General features: G+C 37.0%; 3 protein-coding genes across 3 annotated transcripts; 1 reads left to right on the top strand and 2 right to left on the bottom strand.

The window, feature by feature from the left end:
- Nucleotides 131-3,828, bottom strand: LOC18614573 (serine carboxypeptidase-like 40). The gene is made up of 8 exons (XM_007052380.2): nt 3,722-3,828; nt 3,211-3,583; nt 2,256-2,363; nt 1,899-2,173; nt 1,396-1,659; nt 903-1,114; nt 705-810; nt 131-475 (listed from the first exon to the last, which is right to left on the bottom strand). The coding sequence occupies exons 2-8, from the start codon at nt 3,578-3,580 to the stop codon at nt 317-319; spliced, it is 1,494 nt and encodes a 497-aa protein (XP_007052442.2). The 5' UTR covers nt 3,581-3,583; nt 3,722-3,828; the 3' UTR covers nt 131-316.
- On the top strand, nt 6,991-7,929 carry LOC18614571 (protein BPS1, chloroplastic). The gene has a single exon (XM_007052378.2). The coding sequence runs from the start codon at nt 6,991-6,993 to the stop codon at nt 7,927-7,929; it is 939 nt and encodes a 312-aa protein (XP_007052440.2).
- On the bottom strand, nt 8,243-12,776 carry LOC18614570 (agamous-like MADS-box protein AGL15). Its single transcript, XM_018119760.1, has 8 exons — nt 12,269-12,776; nt 10,831-10,909; nt 10,371-10,435; nt 10,171-10,270; nt 10,019-10,060; nt 9,497-9,538; nt 9,236-9,408; nt 8,243-8,706 (listed from the first exon to the last, which is right to left on the bottom strand). The coding sequence occupies exons 1-8, from the start codon at nt 12,448-12,450 to the stop codon at nt 8,622-8,624; spliced, it is 768 nt and encodes a 255-aa protein (XP_017975249.1). The 5' UTR covers nt 12,451-12,776; the 3' UTR covers nt 8,243-8,621.

Raw genomic sequence — 13,572 nt, 5'->3', positions numbered from 1 at the left:
TCTAATAATATTAGTTGTATTCTAATTATTTTGCGTTTTGCGTGAAATAGTGCTCACTTATAATGGTTATTATTATTATTTTCTATACAATATTATGTTACAAAAAACAAAATCATGCAATTTGATTGATCAAAGCCAAAAACTAACTGCATTTCATTGAATAATTTAAAATGACAATTTGTATATATTTTCTTTCCCGAGTTCAGTACATTTACTGAAAAAATAGCATTGGGCAATTGGATAAACACCTTTCCTAAAATCTAATCAATGATTATAGATGAAGCAATGAAATACATCTGAAAAATTTAGAGGAAATTTAATTGTATCTTGAGGTATCTGGCAGAGGTGCCCCAGTAAGAAAGTGCTTGATCAGTGCAAGAGCCCTCTTTGGTTGGTAGCTTGGCACTTGGTGCCCAGCCCCTCTTACTGTAGCAAATGTTAAATCCCCCTTGTACACCTGAGTATAGCCACCAACCTGCCACATAAATTGTTACCAAAAGCAACTGTGTCAATCAATGGTTTTTAAGATGCCAAAACCTATCACATTAACACGATTTAACAACTGATTTGGTGACTGTGCTATAATGGGACAGGACTTGCGATTGACAGGAACTAGGGCTGATTCATGGCAAAAGAGAAGATTGGAACTGAAAGATGAAGACATCAGAGAGCAAGCATAGAAAATGTAAGAGAGGAAATTTTACCTCTGCATCAAGGTACCATGGATGCCACTTAGTTTTTACTGGAAGCTTCATCTTGTTAATGGAGTACTGGGTTGAAGTAACTGGTACTCTTCCATCTGTATCACCACTGCATTACATCCAACAAATTAAGACATATCTAAGGTTTACATCATTTGATGCAACAATTTGAGATGGCAAAAGGGTGAATGCTTTTATTACCTAAAAACCCACACTCTGAGCCCGTTAGCCATAAACTCCTGCAGAAGGGGAATGATTGTTGAAGGGCTATCTCGCCATTTTCGGAGGATGTCGCTGCAGGGTTCCCAATCATGGTCGAGTTTTGTCACATTGGCATGGAGGGCTTCTTGAACATCAGCCCTGTTTAGATAAGCATATACGTAATTGTCGCTGCATGGATCAATATTCATCACCTACAACCAGCCAGAAGAAAAAGAAATTATTGTCATTTTAAGGGTATATAACAAACTTGATTATTGCAAATAATACACTTATCTCAGTAGGATTTCCGATGAAAATTGTTTCAGGATTAGAGGTTAGGAATCTAGAATCCTGACCTTGCAGGACTACCAGCCCAAAAGAGGTGATTGAACAACGTGGCCCAATCCCCAAGATTTGTTGCATTGGGTAGGATAACTTAGTGAGACTACAGAAGAATGTTCCAGGGTTTGTGTGGGTTGGGAAGTCAACTTACTGAAGCTTTTTTTGGCCGCGCTGTGAGATTGGAATTGTGGCATAGGGGGGCATAGATACTGTAAATATCAAGGTAGTAAGTATCCCTGTCTGCCTCATCAACGGCTGCAATGCACTCACGGGTGGCATTTGTGGTATCCTCGGATAAAAGATTACAGTGCTTTTTAATTCTGGATGCTGTATCTTCTGAAATGAGAGCATGGCTCTCAAAGTAGTCATACATTCCTTTAACATCAGTTTCGTCATTGATCACAGCATTCCCAATCTGCAATTTGTATGAAGAGGTTAAATTATTGGTTGAAAGAGGCTAACTCACATAGTTTAATTCCTAAGTTTCAATCATTTCTTCATGTTAGAGAGATGAAGCAAAAAAATTGTCATCAAGTCTAAGTTCCAATTATGTGTCACAGGCACTAGTTTTTTCAATTATTGATCGAAAGAGATAGAAACAAAGACAGGCAGACAATGATAGATAAATAGATAGAGACAGAGACAGAGACATACTATAATTCCTTTGAGGTTGATAAGGGTCTTGTTAGCCTTCTGGTTGTGTTGGAGAATGGTATGTGCAAGTTGAGGGACATAATGCCCCGCATAGCTTTCACCAGAGATGTAAAAATCCCTGCCTTTGTATTCAGGAAACCTCTCCAACCAATTTAACAAGAACACATAATTATCAGCAGCTGTTTTGCTGTCACCACTCTCATTATAATCTGATGTTCTGTTGGAGTATGAAAATCCCACCCCAGCAGGAGACTCAAGAAACAAAACATTTGCAGCTGAAAATAAATGTCAAACTTTTAAAGTGCAAGATCAACTTAAGATAAGAATTGCTTTTCCTGAAAGAGTGAAACACTGTACCATAGTTCCATGAGTAACTATTTCTGTAAAGTGTTTTTCCAGTGCTATGAACTCTGAAGGGTCCAAGCTCTTGCATTGCTCCATATGCTAGAGATGAACAACCAGGTCCTGACAGTCACAGTACACCAAAACCAGATTAGAGGTTCATTAAGAGCAAAGTCAGATTGAAATGATTTTTCTTCTGTTAAAAATTGTCAGATTTCTGATGCCAAGTTTACAAGTTAAACCCCATTAATTTAATCATTAAAGAACCTTGAACATCGATCACCTCATTGAACCAATTGGGAGATTCTAGAAGAACAGAATGATTATAGTAATAATATATGTAGACACACACTTTTGACAATGACGCTTCTTAGGTATGGGATTTTTTCTGTGTTTTAAAAGGATTGAACTGGTAGAACATGCATTCCGAGAAATCCTCCCCTGGGAGTGAATTCTGGGATTTCAGAGAGACTGCCATCCCGCAAAAAGTGGTGACAAACAGGACAAGAAGATGAAGGTGCATCATGCATCTACAACAACTTGTAATTAAAAATTTTTACAATGATTACTGCAATAGTATTTCAAAAATGTATATTTAAACAGAAACCAATTATTATTATTTTGGTTTCATATATTAAAAAAAAATTCAGATGTCATGATTAAATAGTAGTGTACTTTATTAATAATTAGCTCCAAACATAAGAAGTGTGGCCTCATTATAAGAACAGAAAGAGACTGAAAGAGAAGTAGCCCAAGTAAACTGGTTAACCAATAATGGAGATGTAAAAAATGATCAGATAAGATTTCTGGGATTTGTGGGATATCTTCATCACAACCACAAAAACTAGAATTCATCAAAAAAAAAATGAAAAACAAAGAACAAAGAACAAATTCATGGAGGATAAACGTTTTAGATCAACGAAGTTTCTTCTTCTTTTGAATTGCAATGGGGAAAAGGAGATTCAAGTACCTCCGTTGAGCCAAAGAAGAAGAGGCAAAGACTCCTTGGAATGCTGAGCTTCAGCGAAATAGTAATAAAGGGCACGACCTGCTGATTTATCAACTGTTACATAGCCGCCATACTGTGAAAATTGGACGTCAGGTTGTCCAGGCAACTTTTCAATCCTGTCTTTCTCTTTCATTCCCTCCTGTGGATGAACACTGGCCTTGCTTATGGATTGAATTGGCTCGAAAAGACTCGTAACAATGCCGGAACTTCCCTTCATCTTGGTCCTGTAAAGATCGCCGAGAGCTTGTGTTTGCTTCTTGCCATGACTTGGAGCTACCATACATGAAAGCATAAGGAAGAAAGCAACAAGGATAAAAGAGTTCTTCTCCATTGTGTTTCTTCCTGTGGAAAAAAGACAATGGCAGGAAGAAAGAGAAGGGTGGAGCTGGTAGTTTTGGGAACCAAAATTGGCTGCTTTTATATCAAATTTGCGAAGAATAATTGTGTTTTAAATGAAAATATGATTTCCAACAACCAGCAAGGCCGGCGGGTAGCTAAGCTTCCAGGACTCAAATTCTTCCTCTTGGGGTTGGAAAATAATAAAATGGCTTCCAGGTTGTTGTTTAATTTTGGAGAGTACAGAGGAGAGTCTATTTATAGACATAAGTATAAGTAGAGATAATTGTTATCAATAGAGATAGACATAAGCATAGGGATATCTATAGGGATATACATAACTATTTACAGAGATAATTATAGGGATAAACATAGTAATAGGGATACACATAACCATTTACAGAGATAATTATAGAGATAAACATAGTAATAGGAATAATTACAGATGATTGTTCTCAGCATGCATAGTTATCTGTTTATATTATTAATTTAATTAATTTCAAGACCAATCAAGGTTTAGAAAGCCTATCTATAATCACTTTGCATTTTAGCCCATTATAAGCTCTTTTTACAACATGAAATTGTGTTTCACATTTATTATTATTGAAAATATTCGAACATTTTTTTTGTTTGTGCAATGAAATAATCTCATCCCAACCATGGCATGAGGCAACATCTCATCATGTTATGCCATGTGAGGGTAATTAGAGAAAAATTTTGGGTCAATCCAATGACACATGCAAGTCTTAGTTTTTATGTTTCATGTTGCTCAAGAACATGGAAGACCATGATTAATTTGAATAAAAAATTCCTCACAATAATCCATTGCTAACAAACTTGCAATTTTAATCAATACCCTTTCTTCATAATAAGTATATGCTTTGTAATTTAGCTGAATTTCTATTAATTAATTGATCCAATTAAAAGAAATAGAAAAGAGAAAAGAACCATATAGATAGGACATTTTATTATTTTAATATTTAATATAGAAAGAATAGTGTAAAGGAGACAAGATGTAAATGAAAACCGACCATGCACATTAAAAACAAATCTGTACTACAAATAATTATGATTTTTTAAAAAAATAAAAAATTGGAAAGAAGGATTCTTGTTCTATCACATTATTGCTTTTCATTTGTATCAGAACTGATGCAAAGGTAAAAATCATATGAAAAGGCATATAGATAACAGAAACAAAAACGTTTTCTGCTGGAAATGGAGATTGAAACTTTGAAAGTGACTAGAAAAATTCAAAGGAAAATTATATAAATTATTTGTTTTTAATGATTTTTTTTAGTTTTTCATGTTAAAAAATATTGAACATTTAGGTCAAAATCAGAACAAAATCAAATATTTAAAAAAAAGGAAGTAGTACAATATTATTCAAAAGAAGTAGGTGAAAGCTATAGCTGTATCAGAGAGCAGCAAGCAGAAGGATACAAATGCTGATATACAAAGAGAATCACAAAACAACAAGGAAGACAACATAATCAACTCCAACCAATGTCTTGTTCTTCGGACTTTCATTCCTGCAACAGTAGGTTAATCATTGTCGATGATACTTGCTAGGCTTGCTAACAACATCCTGGAACGAGCCCTGGAATTCAAGTTTTGACCCCATAGTAAAAATTTTTGTTATTTATAGAACTTTTCGATCGAGTACATTTCACCCTTCATTTGATGTAGGTCGTGATGAATAATTATTGATATCACGTATATCCAGAATTGGATGAATGGCATTCCATGCATCATGCATGGGATCCTTTATCATGGGAAGATTGGTTCAGTCGAAAGAACAGCAGAATTGGGTGGTTTTGATTCACTTTTCTCAGTTTATTTTAGTGGAAAAAAGTTTCTTTCCGAATAGTTTTAACCATTAACAGAAACTTGCTATGTGGACTTACTTTGAACGGTTTTTCTAAGCATGGTATATGGTACCTTGCAGAAGAATACAGGTGGAGTAGCCATTAGGGGCAGTAGCAATAGGAGGCAGCAAGCAATCCCCAGCGGCGGCGGAAGCCGAATCTCTACAAATAGCACCTCTTTCTGGCGTCGCCGCCCTAGGCCAATATTCTTTCTTTGCCACTTGCTAGCAAAGTACCAACATTATCATGAGTATCTCAATGAAGTAGTACATCTTACCCTCAAATAATTAAATTTGTATTTAATTTTGAGAACCCATTTCAGAATCGTCCAAAATGATGGGATTTGGAATTTCCCTTTCGAATTTGGATTTTGTTGAATTCCAAGCTGTCCAAAAACCAAAATTCTATCCCCGTCTGCAAGGACCATCCCCTCCCCTCTCGGTCCCCAGTCTGCTTAAGGCTTTCAGCAAGCTACTGAAACGAGTTTCCAGTCATCATTCCTGGAAGTTGGTTTCTGACAAAACTCTCTCCGAACCCATCTTTGTCCTCTGGGTCATTGGGCTCCCTTTTGATCCATGGCGATTTCGTGTTTGAAACATAGGGTCAATGTAAGCCCTCTGGCCTGCAAACTCTGCCCAATATTTAATATTTTGTAAAGATTACTGTATTCATATATCATGTGATTCACATTGTGTCTTCTTGCTTTCTTTTTCTTCTCCCCTGGAAGACGCAAACTCGCTTTCAAGAGCTCATTGATTTTGTTTGCTGAACACTCATAAAATTAAAAAAAGTAAGTGCATTAGCATTACTGATGTAGTATTATTCGGAGGGAAGATTCTTGTAAATTGATAAATTGTGATAAACTGTGCATTAGCATTAAACTAGAAACTCTTGAAGCCAAAAGGGGTAAATTGTGAGTCTTGGGCCCGCAATTGGTCGCTTGACTGTTGGTTCAATCCCTTTGCTAACGTGTACGGACAGACAGCTAACTCTGGCATTTTGTCTTTTGTCAGGCTTTTCAGGGGGTGATCATGACTGTGACTGGAAAAGCACCCCAACCCTTGCCTTAATCTGCCCTCTTTATTGGGTTTTTTAAATAAATTCATGAATATGAAAGCTCGTTAAGCAAAACGCTGACGCAACTAGGAGAGCCACATAAAAAAATGAGGGAAAACTGTACAATTTATTGTTATTAAATGACTAAGACCGCACTTTCTTTCATCCTTCCAATCCAGGCTCAAGGGGTTGCTTGCAAATTAAGGCCGCAAGTGGACCAGTTGACAAAACCGTGTTTGAATAACAACATGATAAGCACAGTTGACTACAGCCAATCTGTCACCTAGTTTTTGAATTTTCAATGGGGAACCCTTGTACAGCACACGCTGCTGATTTGCAAGCCTCTGGCTGTTTCTGTTCAGCTAAAGCAACACCAACGCCGACTCTCTTTTTCTCCTGTATAAAAGCCAAAGTTGGGTGCCGCCTCTAACCAAAAACCAAAAGGAAAAGCTTATCAAAACTTCTCTTTGTTTCAAGTTGGTCAATGGTACTCTTGGTAGATACGCTTAGCAAGTTATACTCCAAGCTGGAGAATCACCACCACCACCGCCAACAATCTGAGGCAGATGTTTTATCAGCTTCTCTACAGGCTTTTCGATCTGATGTTTCGAATTGCCTGAATCAGTTGTTGTTGAATTCAAAACCCGGATCAGAAATCTTGTCTTTTTCGTGGATTCAGCAATGTTTTGAGCTCCTACCCCTCATCAACAGGGCATTTGCAAAGCTAGTTGTGGATATAGACTACCCTATGAGCAGCTGGGAAGTTGCTTCTGTCGACGAGTATCTCAACTACGGCTTGCATTTGCTGGAGCTTCTCAATTCTGTTAGTTCCTCTCTTTCTCACCTGGCGCACGCCAGGCTTTCGTTTGCTCACGCTCTGACCCTTGTGGAGAATTCACCTTCTTTGGCAATTAAACATCTCAAAGCAATTCAGCCTCAGAGTTCAAGCAAGGACTACAAATGGCAGGAAAACAAGGAAGATGGTGACGAGAAATTCTCCTCCTGCAAGGAAAAGGTAGTCAATCTAGCTTTGATGGAAATAAAGGCTATCAGTTTTTGGGTATCTGGCGTTGTTTTGGCTACCTTGTCTGGAGAGGCCAAACCATACTTGGAGATCAAACAATTGATTGCCAGGTTCAACAGCGCTTTGTTAAACGGTGTAGATTCAATCATTTCAGAAGTTATAGTGGAGAAAGGTGAGGTATTGAGAGAGGTTAAGGACGTGAATAATGCTGCAGCTTCCCTAGCATCAGCCATGGCCTCTGGGGAAAGCAGTAGTGATGCAGCCAGGGAATTGGAGAGAAGGTTGGGGGTTTTCGAGAAGCAGCTGGAAGCTTTGGAAAAGGAGGTGGATAACCTGTTCTCGAAATTTTTGGCAGGCAGAAATGAATTGCTCCACGGTGTTTGCCAACGCAAGCAATAGCTTCAATCCCGACAATTTCTTATGTACATAAAGAAACTCGTGTAAATTTTTTTGCTTAAATATATTGCAACATTTGTAAGACTTGTTTTACTTTATTTGTATCTTCAAAATTAACATAGTCATCTTATCAGTTTCAAATTACTGTATTTTGTTTCATATACATGTCTCTGTTTTCTGTAAGAACAGAGAGCAGAATGTGGGTTCCCTGGTCTTGGACCGGTGAAGGAATTGATGTCTTGTAATGAATACTTTCAGGAGTTTCTGAAACCCAATGAAAAGCAACTTTTACTTGCTAAAGTTGCAGGGTACCAACTACCAAGGAAAATTAAGATGCCATATACAAAATTTTCTTTCAGTCACCAAATGAAACAGGAAGGGAAACATCACTAATTCAATTGGCAAAGAAAGTTGCAATGGAATACAAGATAAAAAGAAATAAAATTTAATAAAGGAAAGCCAATTTTGCAATATCCCTGACCTTTTCTTTTTTCAATAACTGCTCGGACTAAACTATATCCATAACCTGAAAACTTAGTCTTCCTTCTGAAAAGAAACATCTATAGCTTCACTATGTCTGACTTCTTTGATTTTGACAACTGGTGTTTTAATAATCTACCAAACTAGACTCATCTGTACCATATCTCAGTTCTGGAATCCCTACAAAAGGCAGAGCGACACCATGAAGAAAAGAATCACAGCATCCCCAATTGGCTCTCTGAGTCATTGGAATGAGTTTCTCTTTCAGGTTTCTTTCTCTTGTGATAGTCACTTGGCAACCTGATAACAGAAGAGAGTGTATAAGTCAGACCTGACAAAATAGTAGAAGATTGACTACAATAGCATGATAAGGGACACGACTTTTTTTTCATTTTGGCCAGCAAGGGCAACAAATTTCAAATTATCTAGAAGAATTGAATGAAGCATTGACTTCATTGTTAGAGTTCAACTATTTCTGATGCCAGTTGCAGGCCTTGAAAAATAAGGGTGGAATTAGGGTGATGACAGCCAGAGTAAATCATTGGTCAATTCTTTCATGAAAATAAATCATTATTCAGGGATCCTAGCAGAGATAAGCCAACGAGGGGAAATCACTTAATAGTGACACAAATGAAGCAGTGCCTCTTTTATCAGAATTGTGCCTTTTACAAGGGCGGTTGGAGGGCTTGAAAAGGTTTGTAGAACTAAGTTCACAACCAAGACAAGACCTTGATCAATCCTTGCTAAAAATGAATGATTAAACAGCACAAAATTTGTCAAGTTGGGGCATTTCCAGAGAAAATTACCCAAATTATAAGAAAATACATACCCCAAATACAAGGTAGTGTCTGAATCTCCCTTTTCAACAGTGCAATTACAGGTCACATCTGGACTGGGAATGCTATGGTTCATGAGAGAAATCTTCCTTTCAACAGCATAGCATTCAAGATAGGATTGAACTGGGCGAGCAGTTGATGGAAAGAAACCTCGCAGCTCCTCCACCTGCATTGAAGGAGAAAGACAAAATAGGTTATGTGTGACTCAAAACACAATGCATGAATTCAGATTCATCAAGAAACATGTAACATGCCTGTCTGCGTAAAGTTTCATTCTCAAGCATAGCTCGCTGCTCCTGGTAACAGAAATTCAAAAGAATTAACTTCCTCAAAGGTTTTTTTTTCTGTTTTTTTGGATCATGTGAACAGAATTAATCCACTTCTGACACACATACATAACAGGAAAGATGCATGGGAAACAATAACCTTTAGTGACTACCAAGGTGTGATTTTTTCACATACTAAACGACTTTCCATAAATTTTTCCATTTCCCACTTTCCTCCCAACCTTCCCACTAATTTGCATACTACTAGCCTTATTATTATCACTTTCAAGAGTAACTTCGAGTGCTTATAACCAATGTGCTGCAAGTTCTCTGAGACCTCACCTCCACCGTGCAAGTGTAACCATGCTCAATTCTAGTGTGTCCTGATCAAGATCCCTATTTATTTTCAAAATGATCTTATTATTGGAGACAACTGTACTGTCCATCTTCTTTGTTCAAGAATATGGTATTTGGACAAAACAAAGATATGGAGAGAGGGATCCAACATACCTGTACTCTTGATTGCTCTAGTTGTTCCATGAGCAATTGTTCCTGAAATGATATGATTTCTGTTAAGGCCTCTTATATTAACAAATTGTTTCTAGAGACAAGAACCTAATTAACCTAATAGATCTGATGAACTTGGACGAAATGTAATAAACCTTCTTCTCCTTCACAGATAACAACCCTTCATTAAGCTGCTGCTCCAGGACCTGAAGCTCTTTCAAGCTCAGGCTGGTCAAGTCCTTCCCCAACAGCTGTCTATAAAATCAGAAAAATAATTAGTTTAAGTAAAAGCAATATCTCTGTATTGACAAAAAATGTAATAACTAAACCATAACAGATAATTAAGAGGACATACAACTGTTTCATTTGTAGCTTTGCAATTTCACCCTTCAGATTATCTTCCTCCTTAGAGTCTTGCTTCTGAAAACAAGTGTATACTTGAAATTATCAATGTGTATACTTTCAGCATACAACTATTGCAAGGAAAGTAAACTAAACAGAAACATATCTGGAAAAGAAATTTTGTCAAGGAATAATATGTTTTACCAACAAGTAAACTTATGTTTCAACTTGCAGTAACTACATGCCATGTAAACTAAATTAGGTTCCAACTATCATCTTGAGATACAACATAAATGATAAAGCCAACATAGATGAAGAATTTGAAATATGTTGTTGCTGTAAGCAAGAAAGGATATGAGCTAATGGAGTCAAAGCAGGGCAGCAAAACAAACTGAAATGAAATAACTTATCTGCCATTGCACAAGACAAAAGGAAAACCAGATTTCAGTACACAAGCAGAAATTGCAGATTACCTCTGCTTTGTGTTCGACCAAAGCAATCTCTGGAGTACCTTGGGCACACTTGTCGTATCTAGAAAGTGTTTTCTTCATGCTGCACAAATCAACAAATGAATAAGACAATATCTTTTTCTAGAAAGAAATTGAGCTCATATTCTTTCTGTTTGAACTTTCATTTTGTACATACTCATCACCTATAATTGCTTCCATTTTGTACAATCTAGAGCTGTTTCTACCATAAACTTCCATTATATAGACTATGATCATAATCAACACACAAACTCTCGTAAAGAAAGCAGAGCACCTCTCAAATCCTACGGCCGGACTGCCTCCCCTATCTCACTAATTGAAGACCACTGAAGGCCAACAGGTAGACACTGACATAGACTAACGTGTTGCTTGGAAAAACTTCTGAATACCATCCAAAAAATGAAATCAATCATTTCGACATCAATTGATGCCAAGTTTCTGTTGAAATTTTGATGAGAAACTCTCGTGTGACATGAAAGCAATATAGCTTCGCTTGATGTAGGTACAAAAGCAAGAAAATAAAAATTGGGAATTTGAAAACAATTCTATCATTGCAAACCCAAACAAAACCTTATAGTAGCAGTTATCAACAGAAAGCCTCAAAATGGGGAATACACATGAACAGGTAGAATCCAAAATCACATGCAACAATTAAGAAACAAAAAGGTAACAGACAATTCCACAAAAGTCATTTATTTGTAAAACATTTTCGATTAAAAATTCTCTAGTAAACTCAATAGAATTTTTTTTTTTTGAAAGGCAATTGTTGATTTCATTTGACATAAAAGTATGCAAAAACTACACATTGGTAGTGTGACAGTCAACACATGCAGGACATAATTCCCTGCCGTTGCTTGACCTGCTTGAGAGGAGGAAAACCAGAAAATAGAACTGATCAGGTTGCCATGAACTCAATAGAATTTAACTGAAATGTACCAAAATTAGCTCTCTTTTTTTTTCCTTAAGAAAATAGGGGGCAAAAAGGAGAAACTGTAATGTAACAACTTTGAGAAAGGGGAAGAACGGTAGGGGTGAAGTTCATAACAAAATGACAGAAAAGACCAAAAAGTCAAAACTATCAGCAGATACAATCCAACCAAACATGCAAGAATGCAAACAAAACTCCCAAAACCACCTTATGCCACTAAAGTTCACAATCTGATGACCACTGATAAAAGACCATTCTGATCATAAAAAATAAAGCAAACATTGCCCTTAACCTCTCTGATCAAAAAGCAAAAAGAAAAAGAGACAAGCTCCTTACACACACAAAAAGAAGAGAAAAAAGCCAATAAAGTTTCAGGGAAGATAAACAGTAAATTCTCAGATAGGATCAACAAAAAGAAAAAAAAATGCTCATGCAATGATGAAAAGAATTCAAAAAAATTTAAACTTTTTCGGAAAATAAAAAAGTTGGGCATACCCAGAGCTGGCAAACTCAAAGAGCTTGCCAGTATTGGAGAAAATGATGGCAGCAACCTCAGCATCACAGAGGATGGCGAGTTCCTTAGCCTTCTTGAGCAACCCAGCACGCCTCTTGGAGAATGTGACTTGCCTGCTATTAGCATTCTCTATCCTCTTTATCTCTATTTTCCCCCTACCCATTTTTTCTCTTCTCTCTCTGCTCTTCTTCTCTTCTCAAGCTCGTTTTCTTTTGGCACCCAAAAGCCCAGAAAAACAGAAAACAAAAGCAAAATGGTTCTTCCAATTCAGTCTTTATAACAAAAAACCAATAACTTTTTCCATCGATTTTTAAACTTTGCTTTGCTTATTAAGAGAAAAGAGCTTAATTTGGAATAAGAATTGGAAAGAGAAAGGATTACTAAATTTAGAGATTGGGAAGATAAAAAAGGGAGGCGTTTTTGAGAGACTGGAAACGGCAAGTTTGCATGGCTCTGTGTATTCTATTTAGAGTGTGCTTGCATGATTCCTTTGCCACATTTGGAGAGTTTAGGTGCCTCGTGGGGTCCATCTCTGGGCCCCACTTTTTTTGTTTCTATGCTTTCCTTGGTGGGTCCCACTTGTGGGAAGTTTCAGAAATGGACCCCTTTTTCTTCCATTACAGATGTATATATTCCTCTGGTATTTATTGCAGTAATGGGGATGGTTTTTTTCCTTTCCCTTTTTTTTTTTTTGCTAGATTTTAGAGGGTCTGTATTGCTAGAGTTGGAAATGGCACTGCTAAAATTGGAAGGGGACCGCTCTGCATCTTGGACCCATTTTAGGCAATTTCCTCTCTTTTTATTATGGTTAATTTGCTAGATTTGGCGGCTCTTGCCCCTTGGTTGCTATATTTGCTAATGCCTTGCTAATTTTGGGAAAAAAGATGGTGATATTCCCTTTTCTCGCGTGCTAGATTTAGTACTTCTTCATAGCTGCGTTTGGCAAGGGAATTGCCAAGTTTAGAGATTTCAGCAGATTGTTTTTGCTTTCTCCTCTATTGTATTACTGGAGAGGATTTTGCTATAAATGCACCTTTGGATTTCAAAATCTTTTCCCATACTTGGTAATTCTAGCTAGATATGGGGCATTTGGTAAAACTTGTGACCAAATTTGGAGAAGAATGGTCACTGTTTGCAAATTTTACTCTGTTTTTTCCCCTTTTGCTGCATATTTTACTTGGCATGGAAGAGTGGCAAAAGATTCCATTGCCAAATTTACAGTGCTCCAAGATTAGAACAAAGGAAATTTTAACAGCCATTGAAACATTTTAACAGCTTGTAAATT

The sequence above is a fragment of the Theobroma cacao genome, chromosome 1 (assembly GCF_000208745.1).
Source record: "Theobroma cacao cultivar B97-61/B2 chromosome 1, Criollo_cocoa_genome_V2, whole genome shotgun sequence".
NCBI classification, from domain to species: Eukaryota; Viridiplantae; Streptophyta; class Magnoliopsida; order Malvales; family Malvaceae; genus Theobroma; species Theobroma cacao.
The sequence above is the reverse complement of the archived record's forward strand: the minus strand, read 5'-3'. Positions and strand labels throughout refer to the sequence as shown.

What these genes read in the sequence shown, in the direction of transcription:
- LOC18614573 (XM_007052380.2), bottom strand. Translation starts at nt 3,580, where the DNA reads ATGGAGAAGAACTCTTTTATCCTTGTTGCTTTCTTCCTTATGCTTTCA. An exon ending in TCTTCTTTGGCTCAACGGAG is followed by an intron (nt 2,364 to 3,210) that starts GTACTTGAATCT and finishes TGTGACTGTCAG; the next exon opens with GACCTGGTTGTTCATCTCTA. An exon ending in CTCAGAGTGTGGGTTTTTAG is followed by an intron (nt 811 to 902) that starts GTAATAAAAGCA and finishes GATGTAATGCAG; the next exon opens with TGGTGATACAGATGGAAGAG.
- LOC18614571 (XM_007052378.2), top strand. Translation starts at nt 6,991, where the DNA reads ATGGTACTCTTGGTAGATACGCTTAGCAAGTTATACTCCAAGCTGGAG.
- LOC18614570 (XM_018119760.1), bottom strand. Translation starts at nt 12,450, where the DNA reads ATGGGTAGGGGGAAAATAGAGATAAAGAGGATAGAGAATGCTAATAGC. An exon ending in TAGAGCAATCAAGAGTACAG is followed by an intron (nt 9,539 to 10,018) that starts GTATGTTGGATC and finishes TTCTGTTACCAG; the next exon opens with GAGCAGCGAGCTATGCTTGA. An exon ending in GACACTACCTTGTATTTGGG is followed by an intron (nt 8,707 to 9,235) that starts GTATGTATTTTC and finishes TTCTGTTATCAG; the next exon opens with GTTGCCAAGTGACTATCACA.